Genomic DNA, 26,429 nt, shown 5'->3' on the forward strand with positions numbered 1-26,429 from the left:
GAGATTAATAACCGATCACATTGATTTATCAGTCTACTCAGGCTTTAGCAGAGCTCAGTAACACTGAGATTAATAACCGATCACATTGATTTATCAGTCTACTCAGGCTTTAGCAGAGCTCAGTAACACTGAGATTAATAACCGATCACATTGATTTATCAGTCTACTCAGACTTTAGCAGAGCTCAGTAACACTGAGATTAATAACTGATCACATTGATTTATCAGTCTACTCAGGCTTTAGCAGAGCTCAGTAACACTGAGATTAATAACTGATCATCACATTGATTTATCAGTCTACTCAGGCTTTAGCAGAGCTCAGTAACGCTGAGATTAATAACTGATCATCACATTGATTTATCAGTCTACTCAGGCTTTAGCAGAGCTCAGTAACACTGAGATTAATAACTGATCATCACATTGATTTATCAGTCTACTCAGGCTTTAGCAGAGCTCAGTAACGCTGAGATTAATAACCGATCACATTGATTTATCAGTCTACTCAGGCTTTAGCAGAGCTCAGTAACACTGAGATTAATAACCGATCACATTGATTTATCAGTCTACTCAGGCTTTAGCAGAGCTCAGTAACACTGAGATTAATAACCGATCACATTGATTTATCAGTCTACTCAGGCTTTAGCAGAGCTCAGTAACACTGAGATTAATAACCGATCATATTGATTTATCAGTCTACTCAGGCTTTAGCAGAGCTCAGTAACGCTGAGATTAATAACTGATCACATTGATTTATCAGTCTACTCAGGCTTTAGCAGAGCTCAGTAACGCTGAGATTAATAACTGATCACATTGATTTATCAGTCTACTCAGGCTTTAGCAGAGCTCAGTAACGCTGAGATTAATAACTGATCATCACATTGATTTATCAGTCTACTCAGGCTTTAGCAGAGCTCAGTAACACTGAGATTAATAACCGATCACATTGATTTATCAGTCTACTCAGGCTTTAGCAGAGCTCAGTAACACTGAGATTAATAACCGATTACATTGATTTATCAGTCTACTCAGGCTTTAGCAGAGCTCAGTAACACTGAGATTAATAACTGATCTCATTGATTTATCAGTCTACTCAGGCTTTAGCAGAGCTCAGTAACACTGAGATTAATAACCGATCATCACATTGATTTATCAGTCTACTCAGACTTTAGCAGAGCTCAGTAAGACTGAGATTAATAACCGATCACATTGATTTATCAGTCTACTCAGACTTTAGCAGAGCTCAGTAACACTGAGATTAATAACTGATCTCATTGATTTATCAGTCTACTCAGGCTTTAGCAGAGCTCAGTAACGCTGAGATTAATAACTGATCATCACATTGATTTATCAGTCTACTCAGGCTTTAGCAGAGCTCAGTAACGCTGAGATTAATAACTGATCATCACATTGATTTATCAGTCTACTCAGGCTTTAGCAGAGCTCAGTAACGCTGAGATTAATAACTGATCATCACATTGATTTATCAGTCTACTCAGGCTTTAGCAGAGCTCAGTAACGCTGAGATTAATAACTGATCACATTGATTTATCAGTCTACTCAGGCTTTAGCAGAGCTCAGTAACGCTGAGATTAATAACTGATCACATTGATTTATCAGTCTACTCAGACTTTAGCAGAGCTCAGTAACGCTGAGATTAATAACTGATCATCACATTGATTTATCAGTCTACTCAGGCTTTAGCAGAGCTCAGTAACGCTGAGATTAATAACTGATCATCACATTGATTTATCAGTCTACTCAGGCTTTAGCAGAGCTCAGTAACGCTGAGATTAATAACTGATCACATTGATTTATCAGTCTACTCAGGCTTTAGCAGAGCTCAGTAACGCTGAGATTAATAACTGATCACATTGATTTATCAGTCTACTCAGACTTTAGCAGAGCTCAGTAACGCTGAGATTAATAACTGATCACATTGATTTATCAGTCTACTCAGGCTTTAGCAGAGCTCAGTAACACTGAGATTAATAACTGATCACATTGATTTATCAGTCTACTCAGGCTTTAGCAGAGCTCAGTAACGCTGAGATTAATAACTGATCACATTGATTTATCAGTCTACTCAGGCTTTAGCAGAGCTCAGTAACGCTGAGATTAATACAGTGCCCTCCATAATTATTGGCACCCCTGGTTAAGATGTGTCAAAAGCCTTAAAATAAATTCAGTTTTTATTGTGGAAACATACTGTCACACTGAAAATTGTAGAAAAATGTAACCTTTAACTCAAGTAGAGTTTTAGGGGGAAAATAAAATCCCTGACTATGAAATAATTTTTCTTCATAAAATCACCTGTTCCACAATTATTGGCACCCCTAACAATTCTTAGGAAATAAAGTAATTAAAGAATTTCTGTCACTTCTACAGTAGTTTACGAAGTTAATCAAAGTATGTAGGAACATTTAATTAGCAATTCACAACTTCCTGTTTCCCTGGGGTATAATTATGACGTGACACAGAGGCCATTTCTCTTCAACATGGGAAAGACAAAGGAACATAGCATTCAAGTAAGGCAGATGTGTGTTGACCTTCACAGGTCAGGCAATGGCTACAAGAAAATAGCCACTCACCTACACCTGTCCGTATCTACTGTCAGAGGAATTATTAAGAAGTTTAAAACAACTGGAACAGTGGTAAACAAGTCTGGACGAGGACGCAAGTTTATTTTGCCACCACGCACAGTGAGGAGGATGATAAGAGAAATAAAAAGTTCTCCAAAGCTCACTGTTACGGAACTGCAACAAATGGTAGCATCTTGGGGTCACGAAGTCTCCAAAACAACCATCAGACGCTATCTACACGCCAACAAGCTGTTTGGGAGGCATGCACGGAAAAAACCTTTTCTCACTCACAATCATAAACGTAAACGTTTGGAGTTTGCTAAGCAGTACTGGGACTTCAACTGGGACCGTGTGCTTTGGTCAGATGAAACAAAGATAGAGCTATTTGGCAACAAATGCTGTAAGTGGGTCTGGCGTAACACAAGAGCTGAGTATGCAGAAAAGCACCTCATGCCCACTGTGAAATACGGGGGAGGATCAGTGATGCTGTGGGCCTGCTTTTCTTCCAGAGGCCCAGGGAACCTTGTTAGGGTGCATGGCATCATGAATGCTTTGAAATACCAGGACATTTTAAAACAAAATCTGGTGGCTTCTGCTCGAAAGCTGAAGATGGGTCGTCACTGGGTCTTTCAGCAAGATAATGACCCTAAACATATGGCAAGATCTACACAGAAATGGTTGACCACACACAGAATCAAGCTCCTCCCATGGCCATCTCAGTCCCCAGACCTTAACCCCATTGAAAACCTGTGGGGTGAGCTGAAGAGGAGAGTGCAGAGGAGAGGACCCAGGTCGCTGGATGATTTAGAGAGATTGTGCAAAGAGGAATGGTCGAAGATACCTCTTTCTGTGTTCTCCCATCTTGTGAAACATTATAGGAGAAGATTAGGTGCTGTTTTGTTGGCAAAGGGGGGTTGTACAAAGTATTAACATCAGGGGTGCTAATAATTGTGGCACACATTATTTGATGTTAAACAATTATTTCTTAATGTGGGATTTTTTTCCTACTGAATAAATGCACTTGAGATAAAGGTTGGATTTTGCTCTTTTTTCCATCGTGGTCCTATATTATTTAAAAAAACCCTCAATTTATTAGAAGCTAAAGAACACATCTTAACCAGGGGTGCCAATAATTATGGAGGGCACTGTAACTGATCACATTGATTTATCAGTCTACTCAGGCTTTAGCAGAGCTCAGTAACACTGAGATTAATAACTGATCACATTGATTTATCAGTCTACTCAGGCTTTAGCAGAGCTCAGTAACACTGAGATTAATAACCGATCACATTGATTTATCAGTCTACTCAGGCTTTAGCAGAGCTCAGTAACACTGAGATTAATAACTGATCATATTGATTTATCAGTCTACTCAGGCTTTAGCAGAGCTCAGTAACGCTGAGATTAATAACTGATCACATTGATTTATCAGTCTACTCAGGCTTTAGCAGAGCTCAGTAACACTGAGATTAATAACCGATCACATTGATTTATCAGTCTACTCAGGCTTTAGCAGAGCTCAGTAACGCTGAGATTAATAACTGATCACATTGATTTATCAGTCTACTCAGGCTTTAGCAGAGCTGAGTAACGCTGAGATTAATAACCGATCACATTGATTTATCAGTCTACTCAGGCTTTAGCAGAGCTCAGTAACACTGAGATTAATAACCGATCACACTGATTTATCAGTCTACTCAGGCTTTAGCAGAGCTCAGTAACGCTGAGATTAATAACCGATCACATTGATTTATCAGTCTACTCAGGCTTTAGCAGAGCTCAGTAACACTGAGATCAATAACCGATCACATTGATTTATCAGTCTACTCAGACTTTAGCAGAGCTCAGTAACACTGAGATTAATAACTGATCACATTGATTTATCAGTCTACTCAGGCTTTAGCAGAGCTCAGTAACACTGAGATTAATAACCGATCACATTGATTTATCAGTCTACTCAGGCTTTAGCAGAGCTCAGTAACGCTGAGATTAATAACCGATCACATTGATTTATCAGTCTACTCAGGCTTTAGCAGAGCTCAGTAACACTGAGATCAATAACCGATCACATTGATTTATCAGTCTACTCAGACTTTAGCAGAGCTCAGTAACGCTGAGATTAATAACTGATCACATTGATTTATCAGTCTACTCAGGCTTTAGCAGAGCTCAGTAACACTGAGATTAATAACCGATCACATTGATTTATCAGTCTACTCAGGCTTTAGCAGAGCTCAGTAACACTGAGATTAATAACCGATCACATTGATTTATCAGTCTACTCAGGCTTTAGCAGAGCTCAGTAACACTGAGATTAATAACTGATCATCAAATTGATTTATCAGTCTACTCAGGCTTTAGCAGAGCTCAGTAACACTGAGATTAATAACCGATCACATTGATTTATCAGTCTACTCAGGCTTTAGCAGAGCTCAGTAACACTGAGATTAATAACCGATCACATTGATTTATCAGTCTACTCAGGCTTTAGCAGAGCTCAGTAACACTGAGATTAATAACTGATCATCTCATTGATTTATCAGTCTACTCAGGCTTTAGCAGAGCTCAGTAACACTGAGATTAATAACTGATCATCACATTGATTTATCAGTCTACTCAGGCTTTAGCAGAGCTCAGTAACGCTGAGATTAATAACCGATCACATTGATTTATCAGTCTACTCAGGCTTTAGCAGAGCTCAGTAACACTGAGATCAATAACCGATCACATTGATTTATCAGTCTACTCAGACTTTAGCAGAGCTCAGTAACGCTGAGATTAATAACTGATCACATTGATTTATCAGTCTACTCAGACTTTAGCAGAGCTCAGTAACACTGAGATTAATAACCGATCACATTGATTTATCAGTCTACTCAGGCTTTAGCAGAGCTCAGTAACGCTGAGATTAATAACTGATCACATTGATTTATCAGTCTACTCAGGCTTTAGCAGAGCTCAGTAACACTGAGATTAATAACTGATCACATTGATTTATCAGTCTACTCAGGCTTTAGCAGAGCTCAGTAACGCTGAGATTAATAACCGATCACATTGATTTATCAGTCTACTCAGGCTTTAGCAGAGCTCAGTAACACTGAGATTAATAACCGATCACATTGATTTATCAGTCTACTCAAGCTTTAGCAGAGCTCAGTAACGCTGAGATTAATAACTGATCACATTGATTTATCAGTCTACTCAGGCTTTAGCAGAGCTCAGTAACACTGAGATTAATAACTGATCATCACATTGATTTATCAGTCTACTCAGGCTTTAGCAGAGCTCAGTAACACTGAGATTAATAACCGATCACATTGATTTATCAGTCTACTCAGGCTTTAGCAGAGCTCAGTAACGCTGAGATTAATAACTGATCACATTGATTTATCAGTCTACTCAGGCTTTAGCAGAGCTCAGTAACACTGAGATTAATAACTGATCATCACATTGATTTATCAGTCTACTCAGGCTTTAGCAGAGCTCAGTAACACTGAGATTAATAACCGATCACATTGATTTATCAGTCTACTCAGACTTTAGCAGAGCTCAGTAACACTGAGATTAATAACCGATCACATTGATTTATCAGTCTACTCAGGCTTTAGCAGAGCTCAGTAACACTGAGATTAATAACTGATCACATTGATTTATCAGTCTACTCAGGCTTTAGCAGAGCTCAGTAACACTGAGATTAATAACTGATCATCACATTGATTTATCAGTCTACTCAGACTTTAGCAGAGCTCAGTAACACTGAGATTAATAACCGATCACATTGATTTATCAGTCTACTCAGGCTTTAGCAGAGCTCAGTAACACTGAGATTAATAACCGATCACATTGATTTATCAGTCTACTCAGACTTTAGCAGAGCTCAGTAACACTGAGATTAATAACCGATCACATTGATTTATCAGTCTACTCAGGCTTTAGCAGAGCTCAGTAACACTGAGATTAATAACCGATCACATTGATTTATCAGTCTACTCAGACTTTAGCAGAGCTCAGTAACACTGAAGGAAACACTTCCTTTCTGATCTGCTTTTCTCTGTTTTGTTCTGATTTTGCTCAACTTTTTTTGAAATGTGTTGCTGGCATCCAATTCACCATTGGCATATATTTTTCCAAAAACTACAATTTCGCAATTTCAACATCAATGTATTGTCGTTGTTCTATTTTCAATTGAATATAGAGTTTAAATGATTTGCATATTATTTACAATTCGTTCTGTTTTATTTACATTTTGCGTAAAGTACCAACTTTTTAGAAACTAATGTTGTAAATTGAACTCAAGCCCTATTCCTACAGAAGGGAATAGTACCCCAGCATGGATAAAGGTACTTACATCATTAGTTTGGTGCTTAACGAGGCTGAAACTCACAAATAGGCACTAATGGAAATTAGAACTGTTGTCATGGTCATGATATGGTGAGCAAAAGCTACTTAGAAAGCGAAGGATTTGTCATTAAACAGTGCTTTATTATGATTTGTTCATTATTATATGACACAACGTTAAGACATTACTACAACGATGAGCGACTGAATGTTCTTGCCCTCATTTGACAGTCCATGGCTCCTTGGCGAGAACAACATACAGTCAAATCATCAAATCAAATAAAATCAAATCAAATTTATTTGTATAGCGCTTTTTACAATGGATGTCACAAAGCAGCTTTACAGAATTTTGGAAAAGACTAAGTTTCAACAGGACTGTAAGAATGTACAAACCTCCCCCGGTGGGCAAGCCGGGGGCAACAGTGGCAAGGAAAAACTCCCTCAGAACTGAGGAAGAAACCTTGGGAGGAACCAGGCTCACTAGGAGGGACCCATCCTCCTCTGGTCAAACTACCTACAAGTGATTATATTACTAATATTAATTAGCGGTAATATTGGTATTAGGAATAACTAGGAGTCTATGAGAACGTCAGTGTAGGAACGACTATACATTTCTTGGCAAAATAATAGTTTATATTGATTATTATTAAAAATAGCTTTAATTATTGATTAAGCTCTTGTGTATTTGATCATATTTAATGTTGTCTACCAGGGTATAAGAGCAATAAGCCATGTGAGTTCATGCATTAAAGTGTTGGTGCTTCGTGTTGTGCCTAATAACACCCTTACCCGTGATAAAATCACTGTAACGCATGGCCTGAAGTGGCTTACAGCTTTATTGAAGAACACGGAGCTAAAAGATTTCGATAAGGCAGTGATGATATTGTAAACAGTGCAATGTTTTGAAAGCACACTCACCATATTCACTCACCCTCACACCCACAGGCCGTGCACACCTACCTCAGCAGTTCAACATTTCAACGTCCTGAATGACCACTTCACCTAATCAAACCATGCTGAAAGCTTTGGAGACTCACTGACTTCAGCACAGCTGCTTCGAGATATGAAACGTCAATGTTGGCATAACTGGGTTATAAAAATGAATAAAATTAGGGTGACTTGCTTTGCTTGATCACTACTGTTATGACTCAGACAAGCTAATGATCTCAGCATAACATTAATCTAAAGGTTCACTTTAGACAACCTGCATAACATTTCAGAATTATAAATAATATACGCATGTGCAAAAGTTTGGGCACCCCGGTCAAGTTACATTTTGCTCATTTTAGCTTACGATTACTGTTTATGTGCTAAATTTAACATATTGTGAAAAACAAAACAAACACGGAATAAAGGCCTGTGTGAAAGTGACGGCGCCTTGCAAATCTGAAAGTGAAACATTAGCTGTGGCCTAAAATCCGCAGGAAATACTGAAAAGCGTTCCTTGTTAACTTATTTTCACACAGAGAATCAACAACACGTGTCATTTGGAGGTCACCAGGAGGTCCAGATGCTAAAGATGCTTTAGTGTGATCAATATGCATTATGAATAAGAGGGATCTAAAGAGTCAGGGAGCCTAAATCTGCTTTCTTTCTAATTCTGTTAATCTTGTTCTGGCAGGGAAACAGTAAACATGCGCCAAGTTCACCCTTTGAATGATGTTCTAATAACCAATAAATGACCACATTTCTCTCCTCTCGATGTAAACTGGTCAGTCCTTATCTTGGGTAACGCATCCATAAGCATCGCCCTGACCAGTCACAAGGCTGACCTTCTCAGGCCCCGCCCACCCAAAACAGTCCGAGTCAGAGAAACTAACCCAGCATAACCAAAAGCTAGCAAGCTAGACCAGCTGTCTGTTTATCCATACACCAACGTCATCATCACCCATTCATTTGTTCACTGGTCTCATTTGGTTGATTCCTCTGTCACTTCTCAATTACGCTGATATTAATGCTGCATGCAGGCGAATTTTCCCAACGTCATATTTACAAGAGGTAAAGTTACGTGAAAAAATATACCCAACGTGCTGCAGTTAGATCAGGGGTCGGCAACATGCGGCTCTCTTTGCTGTTGGCATGACGACAGCCAAGATGACAGAGCAGCTTTATTCCAGTACATAGAACCTTTTTCTCAAAAGTCCCCGAAAGCAGCTCAAACTGGCCTCCAAATATCGAGTTACATTTTAGGGAATGAAGCGCTGAAGCTCTTCACGCTACTTTTGCTTTTCCAGAATGGACAGTAGCCCAGTGTCAATGGTTAATATAATATTCTGCTAATATATTTTTGATATGTGTTCGGCCCGTTTATTGTCAGTGTGTAACGGCCTTTATTGCAAAGGTGGTTTTTTAGCCTGAATTTAGTCCTTCAGGCTTAAACTGAAGGCCTAGCTCTTAGTGCCACCATCTCCCACTAGATTTCAGTAAGTGAATGTGAGAAAACAACCAGTCATTAAATTTGTTAATGGTTAATGACACATTTTGTATGTCTAAAAGTATTCACACCCCTTCTAATCAGTGACCCTGATTAGGGGTCGCCTCTATAGGGGAGGCCACAGGTGTGTCCAGTTAGCCTGATCAGTCCATGGTTCCTCGCCGCCTTCGCCCTCTGCTGGCAACAGGCGGTGCAGGCTGGGCACCTTGCAGCCGTCGCCCTCTGCTGGCTCTTCATACCATTAGGATTGCCGACCTCCGATTTAAATGTATGTGCTATTTAACACAGCAAAGAAAAAAGATTCATTCTCCAAACCTCCATAGTTTCCTTCACAGATTAGATGACTTAGTTACTCAATCCAACAATTAACCAAGTTTAGTTGATGTTTGGAAGCGATTATACACAGCCAGGCCTGCATTTTGCCAGCCCTGTTGAATCTGCACATCACTTCAATAGAACCTCTCCTGCAATGTGAATTAAGCTAAAAGGTCTTACCAAGTGTTGCACTCTACTAAGATCAAAAGAAGAGAAGGGAACGATAATGAAGTACATCAGTCTGGAAAGCGTTACAAAACCATCTCGAAGGCTCTGGCACTCCAGCAAAACACAGTGGGAGCCATTATCTCTTTGTTAGGCTGGCCTAACAAAATTCCTCCAAGAGCACAGCAATGGCTCCTACAGGAAGTCATAAAAGATCCCAGAACATCTTAAGAACTGCAGGCCTAGCTTGCCTTTCATAAAGTCAGTGTTCACTGATGATGGGGGGAGAGATTAAGGTGCTTTTGCAAGCTTAGAAAGGCCATGTTCAATGTACTGAACATGAACTGCCATAAAAATGTTCACGCACACCAGTTTAAGCTTAATGCTAACATACTATTAGAAATTCCATAGGGCCGCTAGTAGAAATTAGCATTAAGGCCTTTACCCATTCATGCAATTTATTTGGACGACAGTAAATCTATTGGAGTATGTGTATAACTGAGTTTATCTTGCATTCCAAATGCGATTTTTCAGGCGGGGATATGGTGACATTATTTTATAAGCCATCTGTTCGATTTTTGCAGATTTTACTGACGACAAAAACTCCCTGACCAGTCACGGCCCTCACTGGTGTTGGCATGACGACAGCCAAGATGACAGAGCAGCTTTCTTCCAGCACATAGAACTTTTTCTCAAAAGTCAGAAGGATCAGAATCTCAGAAAGCAGCTTAAACTGGACTACAAGTTACACGTTAGGGAACTCGTTCAGCTTCTGATTTTAAGTGAATGTAAGAAAACAGTAAACAGTCTAAAAGTATTCACACCCCTTCTAATCAGTGACTACATTAAGATGCAACCATTTCTGACTCTTTGGGGCAAACTCCCTACAAATACCCTTCGTTTCAGAGGAAACGCTGGTGACTACAAACCAATCATGAAATAATGTGTATAATGAGGTGTAAACATGATTTAAATTGTGCTGAAATTCAAATATAGTTCAATCAGAAAAACACTTCAAGCACATTGTGATAACCTGAAACTTGAGTTATGGTGGGAGCCAACTGCCCCTTACAGCATAAAAGCAGTACTGCACCTTTACTACCATGTTATAAGAAGAATATTCCAAGTAAAATGAAAATTATACAGAGAAATGATGTTGAATTCTGTCTGAAAATGAGTAAAATTCACTTTTAGTCAAAGAAATTGCTGTTCGTTTACTTATTTAGACACAACCTTCAAACAAACCGAACAATCAACCAATCAGTCGTACAAAATCACTATCAAACAAAAAGTTAAATCATTTTTCAGACTTTTAATTTGAAATTTGAAACCAGCAGTTGCCTTTATACTATGTGGACATTCCGTGGCGAGTCTAAAATGACTTGGAACGTGACTTGGTGGTAGTGTGTTAGTGTGTGTTGCGCTGGTCTGAGTGGATCAGACACAGCAGTGCTGCTGGAGTGTTAAACACCTCAGTGTCACTGCTGGACTGAGAACAGTCCACCAACCAAAAATATCCAGCCAACAGCGTCCTGTGACCACTGATGAAGGACTAGAGGATGACCAGCACAAACTGTGCAGCAGCAGATGAGCTGTCGTCTCTGACTTTACATCTACAAGGTGGACTGACAGGGTAGGCGTGTCTAATAGAGTGGACAGTGAGTGGACACAGTGTTTAAAAACCACTTGTACCAGCACAACACACACTAACACACCACCACCACATCAGTGTGACTGCAGTGCAGAGAATGACCCACCACCCAAATAGTACCTGCTCTGTGAGGGTCCATGGGGGTCCTGACCACTGAAGAACAGGGTAACAGAGTATCAGAGAAACAGATGGACTACAGTCTGTAACTGCAGAGCTACGAAGTGGAGCTGATGAAATGGACAGTGAGCGTAGAAACAAGAAGGTGGTCATGATGTCATGTCTGATTGGTGTAAAATAAAGTAGAATGTTTTTCCAACACACAGCGCTGTGAAAAAGTATTTGACCCCAAAAAATGTTCTCACTAAAAAGGCAGGAATGCACTAATATACTGTAAGTCAAAATCTCCCCAATGCAGCCGAGGAGCCTACACTACACTAACGAACAGTCTCGGCCCGGCTGCAGTCCAGCGACACCACGACGTACTGCATTTCCCCTCTGGAACAAGCGAGCACAGCTGCACTTCTAATGAACATTTCAGAATCCAATATAGCATCAATACAACTGAGCTGTGCGCAATCAAGCTGAACACAAACTGAGAAGCGGTGCTATGAGGTGAACAGATGTTACTCATATTATGCAAACAAAAGACAATGAAAACACGCTGTTTAAAGCAGGATGTTCTCACCTGTTTAGGACTCAAGAATGAGAAATAAAATACAATTTTCTATTACGGTACCTGTACAAGACTGCGTCTGCGGGAAAGCCGGTTTGGGGTGGGCCGAGAAATATATTTTGAGGCACAGATCTGGTTTTGGAAGACATGGGTTTTTGGCAAAAAGGTATTTTAAATAGCAAAAACACAAGAAACAGGGGCAATATGATGGTATTTTGTTGTTATTATGATAAAAGTTGCATTGTAGTTGCAGGTTTATTATTATTATCATTATTATTATTATTATTATTATTATTATTATTATTATTATTATTATTATTATGTATATATGGCACTAGACATGTTCCAACTTATTAAACCTCAGTAAATCTTAATATCATATTATGATGTCTTGAAGTATCATGATATAATTGCCATATCGACCATTTATATATTTATTATAACTTGGTGTCGATATGATCAGTTATTGGACTAGCCTCTTAAAATCAGCCGCAACATTTTTTCATCAGGCCCTAATTTTCACACGCAAAAAATTATTAACATAGTATTTGCTGAATTAACTTGAACAAACAGAAATGGCAGATTATTATTATTATAAGTATCAGGATGCAAATATTTTTACATCAATGTATTATTATTAGTAGTAGTACTACTATGTAAATATAAAGGGAAGCTGCCCCCTTTGCTAAGTTCGCCAGACCTTCGATAACTAAACATTCCACTTGATTTCTGATTCAAGTTTCATTAAGATGAAGTGACCATTATTAGTGCCACAACAGGGAAACTTCACCTCCACATTTGACCCATCCATGCAGTGAAGCGCCACATACACACTAGTGAACACACACTGTAGGGGGCAGTGAGCACACTCGCCCGGAGCGGTGGGCAGCCCTATGCGCACCGCCCAGGGCGCAGTTGGTGGTAAGGTGCCTTGCTCAAGGGCATTTTAGTCACAGACTTTCGGCTCAGGGGATCAAACCAGTGACCTTCTGGCCACAAGGCTGGATCCCTAACTTTCAGCTCCCAACTGCCCCCAATACACGCAACACACAACATCAAAATCGTTGAGAAACATACGGCATTAATGTTTGGATGCGACGAGAATATCTTTCCGGATCTTTCCTTAAAGTTTTTAAACTGATCTTGCACAATTACCTACATTACATTATATTACATGTATCTCAGACCCAACAGTGAAGTGAATGCTAATGTTTAAACATTTGACTCCATTGTATTAGCTACACCACCTGGCCAAAAGTATGCGGACACCATACCTAATACTTACACGACTTAATTAATATGGAGTTGGCCCCCCTTTGCAGCTATAACAGCCTCATTCAGTCAAAACAGCATTTGTGAGGTCAGACGCTGATGTTGGACGAGAGGGCCTGGCTCGCAATCATTCCAGTTCATCCCAGAAGCATTCAGTAGGGTTGAGTTCAGGGATCTGTGAAGGTCACTGGAGTTCTTACACACAGCACTCATCAATCCATGTCTTTGGAGCTCGCTTTGTGCACAGGGGCTCAGTCATGCTGGAACAAGAAGGGGTCTTCTCCAAACTGTTGCCATAAAGGTGGAAACATATAGTTGACTAAAGTGTCTTTGTATGCTGTAGCATTAACATCACCCTTCACTGGAACTAAGGCACACAAACCATGAAAAACAGCCCTTTCCACCAAACTTTACTGTCGGCACTATGCATTCCAGTAGGTAGCGTTTATCTGGTATAACCCAGACTCGACCATCAGACTACAGAGAATGTTTCCACTGCTCCAGAGTCCAGTGGCTCTGTGCTTAACACCACTCCAGCCACCGCTTGGCATTGCACATAGTGATCTTGTGATAGTGCTGATTCTCCTTCCAGAGTTTGGAACTTGATAGTGAGCAATACAACACAGGATAAGCAACTATGTGAGCGCTTCAGCACTGTGAATTTTCATCATCTACTGTTTTGTGGCTGAGCTGTTCCATTTCACAACAATAACACTTACAGTTGTCTAGGGCAGATCTAGCAGGCTGAACTGAACTTGTGTCAAGGGTGACATCCTATGACAGTAACATGTTTAAAGTTACTGAGCTCTTCAGCATGGAGTCCATGGAGATTGCATGACGATGTGGTTGATTTTATACACCTGTTAGTGATGGGTGTGGCTGAAAAACCTGAACTCAATCATTACGACCTACTTAAAGGAGTAGGTGAAGAAACTGCTAATGCTATAAATGACAAAGTTAGAAGCTGGTTGGGATTAATCAAATTATGCTAATCTTGATAATTAATGGCTCTTAGCACTCATTTATTAATACCTGTGTTAGCATTGCTGGTATTCCTCTTAAAGGCACACTGAATTAATAATAAGAATAAGAAGAACAACAATGTTTATTTGGATTTCCAGCATGTCACAGTTTGGTGAAAGCAATCAAGCAAAAAGAAAGAAAGCAAGAATAATGAAGAAATATCGAGTGCTTGACCTCAAGTGACTGCAGTGACCTCAACTTCACCTCATTCGATTATGCTGACAGGACTTTTTTATTTAAATATTCCTCCGTTCTTCCTTCTGTCTGTCTCTCAGGTGGTCCAGGGCTGTCCGTGCACTCTGAAGCGGTAGATGCAGGTATACTCCGGGTGACCCCAGTTACTGAGGATCCGCAGCTCCACAACCCGATACACCTCACTCGGAGAGTCCTGGACACACAACAGCCCCCACAGTGATGTCATACATCACTATTACTCTGTAATAGACACACTGTGTATGAACTGAGTGTGTACTTGAATATGACACCAGTCAGGAAGCTGGAAAATGATGAAATACATCCAGAATAAAATTCTAATTAAATTCATACACAGAATAAGGTTAGAATAGAATCACATTATAATAACATTAACATCCAGAAGACCCAATTTTTCAAAAGTGGTTATGAAATCTTGAGGCACATAACATGATAAAGAAAGGACTGTAAACAGATAACTTCAGCATAATATTTACAATTTAATAACTCTTAGTTGCTCCCAAAAAACCCTTTTTGGTGTATAGTTCAGAATAGCATTACATTTTATAAGTTATTTACTATAAAAATATCAAAAAAATAATTTATATAAAAGAAATTTTGTTTTGTTTTTTTCGAACCGGATGTTTGAAGGTCTGGATCGGTTCCCCATCTTGGTCATAAGTGAATGTTCCAAGATGTTCTGCATTCTCCTTAGTCATTCCCTGGAGGAACAAGCACATATTATAAAGTGGCCATATAATGACCTGAGCCCAGTTGAAATAGTCACACCTCCTAACAACCGCCTGGGATACCATAGCCAATGCATAGCAACACCCTATCAATCACCTTAGATATCATAGCAACTGCATAGCAGCACCCTAGCTACCACCTAGGATACCATAGCCACCACCTACCCACACCCTATCAATCATCTGGGATACCATAGCAACCACCTTGCAAAACCATGGTAATCTCCTACTAGCAACATTATCAACTACCTGGGATACCATAGCAATCACCTAGCAACATCCTATCAACCACCTGGGATACCACAGCAACCATGCAGCAACACCACAGCAACCACCTAGCAGCATCCTATCAACCACCTGAGATATCATAGCAACTGCATAGCAACACCCTAATTACCACCTGGGATACCATAGCAACCATCCAGCAATTTCTTAGCAGTTGTCAAGTTTTCAGCACCGTTCCAACCCCATACAGTTTAGTCTAATCGGGAATGATGTGCTTGTGTACATCGCTTCAATCGGATGTACAGTTTCACGTAATCATCATTAAATTCTGGATTTTTTCTTGTAGAATGAATGGGAAGAAAAGGTTTGTGCACTCAGCTTACATTACAATGAAGCAAGTCCATTAGTTAGACCCAATTAACCATGTGCGGTACCTCAGCCACCACCAGCAAACACCTAGCAACCAACTGGGATGCCACAGCAACCACCTAGCAACAATCTAGCAACCTGCAAGCAACCACCTGTGATATCGTTGCCAACACCGAGCAACACCCTAGCAACCACCTGCAAATTGCTTAAGCTGCACAATCACACTGCATTTTCATTTGTGATTCCAAGTTACGAGTGAATTCCAAGCAAAAAGTTGGGGAAGCAGATCCTGCCAGCATCACTGTAAAACTACTGTAACAGCAACGTGAGGTTATGAAGGGTTTGTGTCGACTCACGTAAACAGCGAAGTCTTTTGGGGCGCTGCTGATGTTTCCAGTGGGCGAGAGGACCCGCGGCACGTGCTCCAGGGTGATGTGGGTAATTTGGACCGGGTAGGACAGAGAGATCCGCAGGAAGCCCTCAGAACCACGGAAGGCCCAGCACTTACCAGGATACAGTCCAGGCTGGAATCCCACAAACACAAACCACAGATATGAAACAGCTTCTGACCGTTAACATGGCTGTGTGTCTACGGCGCAGTAGATTTAGTGGGCGTCCGTTTGTGAGGACAGTGTGTGTTTACGGTTGTAACTGCAGGTCCATTAATGTCTCATTGTGCATATTAACATGTCCTCACAGGTTCAGCGACAAGCCTGGAAAATACACCCACTTTGCTGGTCCTTAAAAGTTTAGCATAATTCAGCATAACTTGGCGCCAATTAAAACTGCTTTCGTTTATTCATTAGATAATGTTTGCTAACGTGCTAATGCTGGTTAGGGACTAGTTTTGTTCTTCTAGCTAATGATACTAGATGCTATTTCCACCATGCTAATCCTGGTTAATACCAATAACACTAGCTATTATCCCTGCCATGCTGATTACAGATAATTACATTAGGTATTATTTCTACCATGCTAAACCTAATTAATAACACTAGCTATTATTTTTACCATTGCTATGCTAACGGTAACTTAGTTTAGTGCTAGCCGAGTTAATGTTACGAACGTTGTCTTTCCATTGTGAACTCAAACATTAACCTAAACCCTAACAGTCCAGGTTTATTTCATAATAAGGCTTATTACTGAGTAACCATCCAATGGAGCTATTCTTAGGTTATAAAAATGTGTAATAAAGTTTTGGGCCTGCAGGGGGGGCTTGTTAAGGGGTTAAGTCAGCTACGTTTTGTTCCAGTGTCGCTTGAATGAATGAATGAAGTAACACATGGCTGTTTGTGTGGATGAGTATACGTATGTGTTACCTGTGTGACGGTGCGAGGGCTTTCAGAGCGGTACAGCAGAGGGACTCCAAACACACTGAGGTACGCAGTCCTGGTGAGATACGTCTCAGAGCTTTTTATTACACTCGCTCCTACACACACACACACACACACACACACACACACACACACACACACACGTATACCCTCTAAATCAGAATATATTCAGTGTGCTTCTAATATGAATATTATAAACACGTCTTAAGCCATAAAATAATCTTAACTTTGCCTTTCTCTTTAGAAAACTGACATATTTTCATTTGCGTTAGCTAACCTGCTAACGCTAAGTATGAGCAAAGTCCTTATACAGAGTCTGTTCACTTGATGGCCATCTTGGCAACGCCACTGGACAGTTATTTCCAGCCATAGAGAACCACACAGATGCCTCGTTGTCTGTCGTTCTCTATCTGAGGCGATACGTCTGAGCGCCCGCCATATTGGAGAGGTCAAGATCCACTTGTGAACAAACTCACTTGTACTGAGAGGCGAAGAGTCTCAGGATTAAATCAGCCACATCTTCCTTATTACTCAACCCATTTTCACCACATCTGTTCTGTTATAATCCTCAGACAGTAGATTTTATATCTTTAATAACTGATCGTGATAATTATCCGTCCTGACCGGCAGGACAGTATTCGGTCTGCGCCTGACGTTAAACACAAACTCACACACATCAGCAAATCCATCAGTGAGTGAATCACTTCTAATCTTAATACACATAACAATAAAATAAACCCCCAAAACACAGTAAGAAGGTCGGAGCTAAAGTCGGCTTCCTATTCGCCAGCTTCCTGTTCGAGTCACTTTCTGATGTCTGAAGCTACAGAATTTAAGGTGGAATGGGACAATTCGAACATGAAGCTGAAAAATAAGAATCTAACTTCAGCTTCGTGTAAGAAGGTGCTGACGCTAATCTATGATGAATGTCTACACGGATTAATGAACGCTGTAACTTACCCAGCTACAAAGCTTTAACCGTCACTACTACATCAAGTTAAGATCCCCTGAATAGACTGTTAAATGAAATAAACTTCATATAAAACCAGAGGAAAAACAACCATATCAACAGGTTCTCTGAGCTTCACCAACCACACGACCATCTCTACACAAACATCACACCAACATGAGCGTGCATCACTGCGTTCCCTCCGTTATATAATCATATCCCTCTTACTGAGAGCAGTATTCCTGAAATAGTGGAATTCTGGACTGTATCTTTCTGAAACTGCCGCTCTGTAATGGTACTGAATGCAGTCCAGCAGCGATGTTGACCTCCCCAACATGGCGGCACTGGCGGGACCCAATGCAGCATCTAGGTATGTTCTATATCTATATTTGCAACCATATAAGACCAGACTCCATCTCTCCCGGTGGGTATAGACCAAAATATGCTAAACTGATGGTCAAACTACCATCTAAAAACAGATCTGAATCACTGCTGAAAACATAAACACAAACCTCATAAATAGTTTGGCTGAAGTCAGAGGGAGGCGAGCTTTGCTTCTTATTTCCAGCATGATATTAGTAACTTAGCTGGGACTTTCCATTAGCAGTGATTCTCTTTGGTGCTTTTTAACAAAATGTTATTCAAAGTCAGAAAATGATACCTTCCCACCCCAGGCGGTCAAATCAGACTCCACAAGGGCTGGTTTTCACCATAAATGACTGAATAAGGGGGCTGAAGCATGGATAACAGGGCTGAACACATCATATTCCTCATTAAGATGATAAATTAAGTGAGTTAAGTGATAATTTTTTTATCCCACAAATGGGGAAATTCCACCTCCCCATTTAACCCATCCATGAAGTGCAACACCACATACACACTAGTGAACACACAATCACTAGGGGGCAGTAAGCACTCTTGCCCGGAGCAGTGGGCAGCCCTATCCATGGCGCCCGGGGAGCAGTTGGGGGTTAGGTGTCTTGCTCAAGGACACCTCAGTCATGGACTGTCGGCACTGGGGATTGAACTAGGGCTAGTTCCCTAACCTCCAACCCACGACTTAAAATGTTTTCATTAACATATTTGTTTCAGTCCATTTTCATTGAAAACATTTGGAGGTTAAGGACTGGGTAACAGGGCTGCAAACCTACCCTAAAATGAGCAGCATTCAGGAGAGATCAGCTTGACACGTTACATGCTAACTACTGATGATCATATAGATTACATACATTAAAAAAAATCTGAATATGGATTCTTTTTTTTAACTATAATTAAACTTTTTAACTATAATTTTGGTAACAGGTTTGAACGATCGAGCTCTACTCATGCAGCCAAATCAATGTTTTGATGTAAACTGATGTAAACTCTAGAAGACGAAGGACGTAAGTCCTTCATTCTGTCAGGCATTTATTTGGTTTCAGTGTTGGTCCAAAAGTGATTTGCCACATCTCGTGGTGACGCTCCCCCCCTTGTGAGCCTTGGTTCCTCCCAAGGTTTCTTCCTCAGCTCTGAGGGAGGTTCTCCTTGCCACCGTCGCCCCTGGTTTACTCACCTTGGGGTTTTACATTCATGCTAAAACTTTGTCTTTACTGGAATTCTGTGAAGCTGCTTTGTGACAACTTCCGTTGTAAAAAGCGCCACAAATAAATTTGATTTGATTTGATGCTTCTCGCTTATTTCCGGTACCGCCCTCTGTTTTCGCGCTTGTGCAGACGAAAGAAATCAGAGTAAGAGTCACCATGCACTGTGAAATGATTACTGAGCTAAAATCCAGCTCAGATTTCTTAATTCCGATTACTCCGAATTAAGAAATCAGAGCGTGCTGTTTACACAGATAACTGCAGAGATCCGATTGTAGTCAGATTATCGAGTACATGTAAACACACTCAGTGTTGGCTTACCTGAAGATTCCAGCGCATAGTCAGCCATTCCGATCCCATCAGCCTGGTAGAGAGTCAGCGCTCTGTGGACGATCTGTTCCACATCCTGTGACATAAATCAGCATAAACACGTCCCGTTGTGTCCCGGTATAAACAGCACAGCATGTGTGCTACACAATGCAGAAGTGGGTAATAAACACGGCTCAAAGAGGTCCTGAGAAAAAACGCCCAGCCATAAACATTATGCTCACTGCGCGCGCACACACACACACACACACACACACACACACACACACACACACCACTTGGGAGAAACGTATCTGAACTATATATACAGACTACGGCTATTTGTCTCAAGAGCCATTCAAGCACTCAAACAGGAATGTACATAAGCCACAAATCTACGTGTTTCATATGTGAGAACGGCTGACTTGTGTACGTGGACATGCAAAACTGGAGGGAAGTGAGGGTGATATGATGACATATATACTTTTTCCACCATATCATAAAGATCTTCAGTACCTACAGAGCACTGAACAACTGCACGGATCATAAAAACACAGATTTAGATGAATTAGTATAAGCAGCTGGTTGGTTATTAGCGCATTCTGCCCATTATACCTTATTGTATTCCTCTATTTGTGCCAGTCATCTCATTTTAAATAGTGAAATAGTTTCATTTTAAAACTTAAATGTTGAAGCAAAAAATATTTTTACTTGTGAAATATGTTTCTATGCAGTCAGTCAGTTCCAATATGAACTTCTTGGCTGGAAAAGAAATCTAAATGTGGTGATAATGTTACATTTATATTTACGGCATTTGGCTGACGCTCTTATCCAGAGCGACTTACAATTTGATCATTATACATAAATAGGCCAAGGCGGTGTTGGGAGTCTTGCCCAAGGACTCTTATTGGTATAGTGTAGCGTGTTTGCCCAGGTGGGGATTGAACCCCAGTCTACAGTGTAGAAGGCAGAGATGTTAACCACTACACTAACCAACCACAATAATGTTGTTTATTATGAAAATATTTGCCACATCACAACCCAGTTTTCATTGTAACCACATCAACTAAAAGGTAAACTCTGGCCTTTTAAACTTTTTTGAACGAAATCCGCAGGTTTTGAGGAATATAAAGCATTTTTCCTCAAGGAGAGCAGCCAGATGTCATCAGCCTTGGGACATCATTCCCCATAAAGGACTTAATACACACACACACACACACACACACACACACACACACACACACACACCTTTATGGTGACCGCTCCAGCTCCTTCTTCATGCAGGGTCTCTCTCATGTCTCTCTTCTCTTTCTTCATTTCCTCTCCCAGTTTGTCCATTATCCTCTTTTCCATGGTATCCAGCGCCCTCTGCAGGTCAGGATGCGTCACTAGAACCTGCTCAGGGTCAACTGACCCAGACAGCTGCTGCAGCAGCCAATCAGAGAGCTCGGCCTTCAACTACAGCAGAAAAGAGACAAGTAATATTATTCTATTCAGAGGCAGTGACTCAAGTCAGCAAAAGGACTAGAGCTGTACTAGACTTGCCCTTAAATAACTCGCAAGTCAACTCAGATTTACCATCAAATGACTCGCAACTCAACTCAAGACTTGCCCTAAAATGACTCGTATTCAACTTGGAATAGAGATATACAACATGTGAAACATCATGCCTGGAACACGGCTTTAAATTTCTCATGACTCGGACTTGACCTTAAATGACTTACAACTCAACGCAGACTTGCCCTTAAATGACTCGCATCTTGACTTGGAATCACCCTTAAAAGACTCACAACTCAACTTGGGCAAGACTCGTGACTCGACTCAGATTCGCTCGAAGCGGCTTAGAAAATGGATGGATGGATGGATGGATGGATGGATGGATGGATGGATGGATGGATGGAAGGATGGATGGATGGTTGGCTCGTGGCTCAACTCCCCTTAAAAGACTTGAGATTCAACTCAGACTTGTCCTTAATTAACTCGAGTCAACTCTGACTCACCTTTAAACGAATCGATATTCAACCCTGCCTCACCTTTAAATGACTCGAGACTCAACTCAAAGTCACTCTTGAATGACTCGTGACTCAACTGATTCAATTAGTGCCAACGTTAACACTAACCTTACTGCAGCCTCACATGAGAGTTTTTGCCTGTTAGTTTTGCTGCATTTATTCACCGTCATTACTGCACTGCTGTCATCCCACAGCTCACAGCAGCACCAGGTTAAATATGACTTCAAATAGTGAGACTTTCATTACAGAAAATCTTAGTCTTTACAGCAGAAAGGAGGAAGGGTCTGGGTTCGATTCCCCGGCCGGGCGGCCACTTCTTTCTGTGTGGAGTTTGCATGTTCTCCCTGTGTCTGCGTGGGTTTCCCCCCACAGTCCAAAGACATGCAGTCAGGCCAAGTGGAGATACTAAACTGCTTCTAGATGTATGTCTTTGTGTTTACCCTGTGATGGACTGACTGTCTGGACTGACCGACTGCCTGGCTCCAGCACCCCCACGACCCAGAAGGACAAGTGGCTTAAGAGTGTTGGCCCTGTCATTAGGAGGTTGTGAGTTCAATCTATGGTGATGCTACAGTCCTAACTACTGGGCTAAATTGGAAATGACTAAATTCGGGAAAATCACCCTCAAAAAAGGAATTTTAAAAAATTTAAACGGAACCACTGTGGTGATGTGGATCATCTCTCTTATTTCGGTGCTTGTGTTAACAGGCCAAGCTTCACACAAGCTGCTCAAGAACTTCCCAGATGGACACTGAGGATTTTAAAATGAAAAATAGAACATTGTTTGTGTGTGTGTGTGTGTGTGTGTGTGTGTGTGTGTGTGTGTGTGTGTGTAGTCTTTACCTTTGCGTCCAGTCCATCACTGAGGAGTTCAGATGATGACCGGAGGTCCGATACCTCTGATCTCAGATCAGAAATCTCATGAAGGACCCCATTCAGCTGCTCTTTGAACATGCTCCCATGCTCTGACTGAACACTAGGGGGAGACAAAGGCAATGTAAAATAGCCACATGTATAATATGGGGTTTAAAGAGTCTGAACAAAGAAAGAAGCAGAAGAGACGCTTACGTCTTCAGTCGGACCCTCAGGTCCTGCAGATCCGCCTGCAGCTTCTACACACGCAACCACACACCATCAGGTTAGAGACTAAACACTACCGACAGCACATTCAGTCACTGCGTGTTTAGTTTTCTCACCTTCTGTTCGAGTTTCCGCTTCTGTCCGTCTTCCTTAAGCTGCCTGATCTCCCCCTGAGACGATGGACAGAATGACAGAAGAAAAAGGAAGAGCACAAGTTGAGTTCATCGGGGTCTTCAGGGCTGTTTTATTACTTTATTGGCTAAGAGGAAGTGCGTCAGATGAGCCCTCTGAGGGGTGCAGGATCGAGTGAACATCAGTGTGAACTTCAGCAGCAGAACTTGTCCAGACATCATCAGCGCTTCGCTTTTTAACAGACCCCCAGAAATCAAGAGCTGCTTATGAGCCACAGCAGCAAAATACTTTACAATGCTTAATATTTCAAAACCTTTGTAACATCAGGAGGGCTTTAATCAGCAAACTGAGGCTGTTAAACAGGACTGCTGGTACAGTTAGCAGGCTAAAGGCTAAACAGCTAGAAAAAAAAACAAAGGAACAACAACATCAAAGACAAAACACAGCCAGACTAAACAATGACACATCAAAGGAGTACTGATATGTATATTTACATTTACGGCATTTGGCTGACGCTCTTATCCAGAGCGACTTACAATTTGATCATTTTACACAGGCAGGCAAAGGTGGTGTTAGGAGTCTTGCCCAAGGACTCTTATTGGTACAGTGTAGGGTGTTTACCCAGGTGGGGATTGAACCCCAGTCTACAGTGTAGAAGGCAGAGGTGTTACCCACTACACTAACCAACCATATAACCTTAATTCATTTTTTTTCTCTCTCTCTCTCTCTCTCTCTCTCTCTCTCTCTCTCTCTCTCTCTCTCTCTCTCTCTCTCTCTCTCTCTCTCTCTCTCTCTCTCTCTCTCTCTCTCTCTCTCTCTCTCTCTCTCTCTCTCTCTCTCTCTTTCTCTTTCTCTTTCTCTCTCTCTCTCTCTCTCTCTCTCTCTCTATCTCTCTCTCTCTCTCACACTGTATCTTTCTAACTCTATCACTATCTCTATCTCTCTCTCTCTCTCTCTCTCTCTCTCTCTCTCTAATCCCCCATCCTCTCTCTCACCAGCATATCCTCCATTGCTCTAGCTCTACTCTCCGTCCATCTGGCTTGCCGTTTGCTCAGATCAGCATGTATTTTGTTCTTCAGAGCCAACAGACTGCCATAGTGTAACCTGTCCTGTAGGGGGCGCCAAAGAAACAGATGGATTAAAACTAGCATGACTAAGATTTCAGGATACTTATGACATCACCCCTCCTTCTGGCCAGCAATTAGCAGGGCCAGAAGTCAACTTTTATTATGTTAATTCACAGAGAAGCACTGAGGCAGCAGCTCTGTGGTGCATCCAGTAACTACTAGTAACATCTGTCTTTCTCTCCCTGTCTGTAAATATATAAATATATAATATACTGATTGTTGTTGTTAGTGCAATATCTCCATATCATTATCATCAGTATATATGACCAGCCAAAAAGACCCCAACAGTCTCTGACTGTAGACTGTGGAGCTTCCAGTGAAGTGGACGGAGGCAACACATTCATTATCACATATTACATTTAAAAGACTTCAGCATTTTTTACAGTGGTGCTTTAAAGTTTGTGAACCCTTTAGAATTTTCTATATTTCTGCATAAATATGACCTAAAACATCATCAGATTTGCACACAAGTCCTAAAAGTAGATAAAGAGAACCCAGTGAGTGGCAAACGTATGTGATCCTGTAGGATTAGCAGTTCATTTGAAGGTGAAATTAGAGTCAGGTGCTTCCAATCAATGGGATGACAGTCGGGTGTGAGTGGGCACCCTGTTTTATTTAAAGAACAGGGATCTCACAGTGGAGCTCACAAAGTGGACATACAAGTCAGGTGGTCCTAATAAAGTGGACGCTGAGTGTAACAATCATTATATGAGTGTAAATTGTGTCGATTAACTATTCACAGATGACTGTACTCACATGCAGAGGGGGACGAACAGTCTCCTGACAACACAGCTGGACAGTCACAGAAAGATTCCAGTAGCAAAAGCCTGCATGCAGTAACAACAACGCATAGGTCAACAACGTGCCGGACAGTAAAACAGCCGTCATGGACAAACATGCTACAAATACACCGGTAATCATTTTACAAATCATCACCAAACACCTATACAAGTCTGTCAGCATGACCGGCTGTCAGCGTGTGGTCAACATCACTGTTTTGCCACATCGTTTGAGCTGTGATGATTCAGGAATGTCTCTGCAGACTCACCGAAAAGCAGTGCGAGGATGAGGGTGAGGAGGAGGAAGGCCTTCCTTGTGCTTGTGAAGGGACCGAAGGTAAATGCAGGGGGAGAGAGGTCATGCAATGGGGTCACCATGCTGCTGGGTAGCTGCATAGAATCCCCCATCTTGTGGCTAGGGCTGTGCAGGACCGGGCCTGACCCTGAAACCACAATACAGGATTATTTAATGAGAGTTAAGAGCTAAAGTGAGTTATATGAGCTGTAAAAGTAGCTAAAGGAGTTCAAATTGTGGGTTTATATGAGTTAGTACTGTGTTAATACACCAATCAGGCATAACGTTCTGACCACCTCCTTGTTTCTGCGCTCATTGTCCACTTTATCAGCTCCACTTACTGTATAGCTGCACTTTGTAGTTCTACAGTTACAGACTGTAGTATATCTGTTTCTCTGATACTCTGTTAGCCCCTTTTACCCTGTTCTTCAGTGGTCAGGACCTTTATGGACCCTCACAGAGCAGGTACTATTTGGGTGGTGGATCATTCTCAGCACTGCAGTAACATTGATGTGGTGGTGGTGTGTTGGTGTGTGTTGTGCTGGTCTGAGTGGATCAGACACAGCAGTGCTGCTGGAGTTTTCAAACACTGTGTCCACTCTATTACCTTGTCAGTCCACCTTGTAGATGTAAAGTCAGAGACGACAGCTCATCTGCTACACAGTTTGTGTTGGTCATCCTCTAGTCCTTCATCAGTGGTCACAGGACGCTGCTGGCTGGATATTTTTGGTTGGTGGACTATTCTCAGTCCAGCAGTGAAACCAAGGTGTTTAAAAACTCCAGCAGCACTGCTGTGTCTGATCCACTCAGACCAGCACAACACACGCTAACACACACCACCACCACATCAG

At 41.2% G+C, this 26,429-nt stretch overlaps 1 protein-coding gene across 1 annotated transcript in view; it reads right to left on the bottom strand.

The window, feature by feature from the left end:
- Positions 1-14,513: 14,513 nt before the first annotated feature.
- The window catches only part of LOC108411766 (SUN domain-containing protein 2-like), a 15,712-nt gene continuing 3,796 nt past the window's right edge, over positions 14,514-26,429 (bottom strand). The window contains exons 3-14 of the mRNA XM_017683500.2: positions 25,553-25,726; positions 25,261-25,331; positions 24,373-24,486; positions 23,362-23,415; positions 23,234-23,277; positions 23,009-23,141; positions 21,402-21,611; positions 20,169-20,253; positions 17,304-17,413; positions 16,341-16,508; positions 15,280-15,363; positions 14,514-14,837 (exon numbers count right to left, since the gene is read on the bottom strand). Of these exons, the coding sequence (XP_017538989.2) occupies positions 14,721-14,837; positions 15,280-15,363; positions 16,341-16,508; positions 17,304-17,413; positions 20,169-20,253; positions 21,402-21,611; positions 23,009-23,141; positions 23,234-23,277; positions 23,362-23,415; positions 24,373-24,486; positions 25,261-25,331; positions 25,553-25,726 (1,364 nt within the window). The 3' untranslated portion in view covers positions 14,514-14,720. The remainder of the gene's footprint in view (positions 14,838-15,279; positions 15,364-16,340; positions 16,509-17,303; positions 17,414-20,168; positions 20,254-21,401; positions 21,612-23,008; positions 23,142-23,233; positions 23,278-23,361; positions 23,416-24,372; positions 24,487-25,260; positions 25,332-25,552; positions 25,727-26,429) is intronic.

Source organism: Pygocentrus nattereri, chromosome 25 (assembly GCF_015220715.1).
Source record: "Pygocentrus nattereri isolate fPygNat1 chromosome 25, fPygNat1.pri, whole genome shotgun sequence".
In the NCBI taxonomy this organism is placed as follows: domain Eukaryota; kingdom Metazoa; phylum Chordata; class Actinopteri; order Characiformes; family Serrasalmidae; genus Pygocentrus; species Pygocentrus nattereri.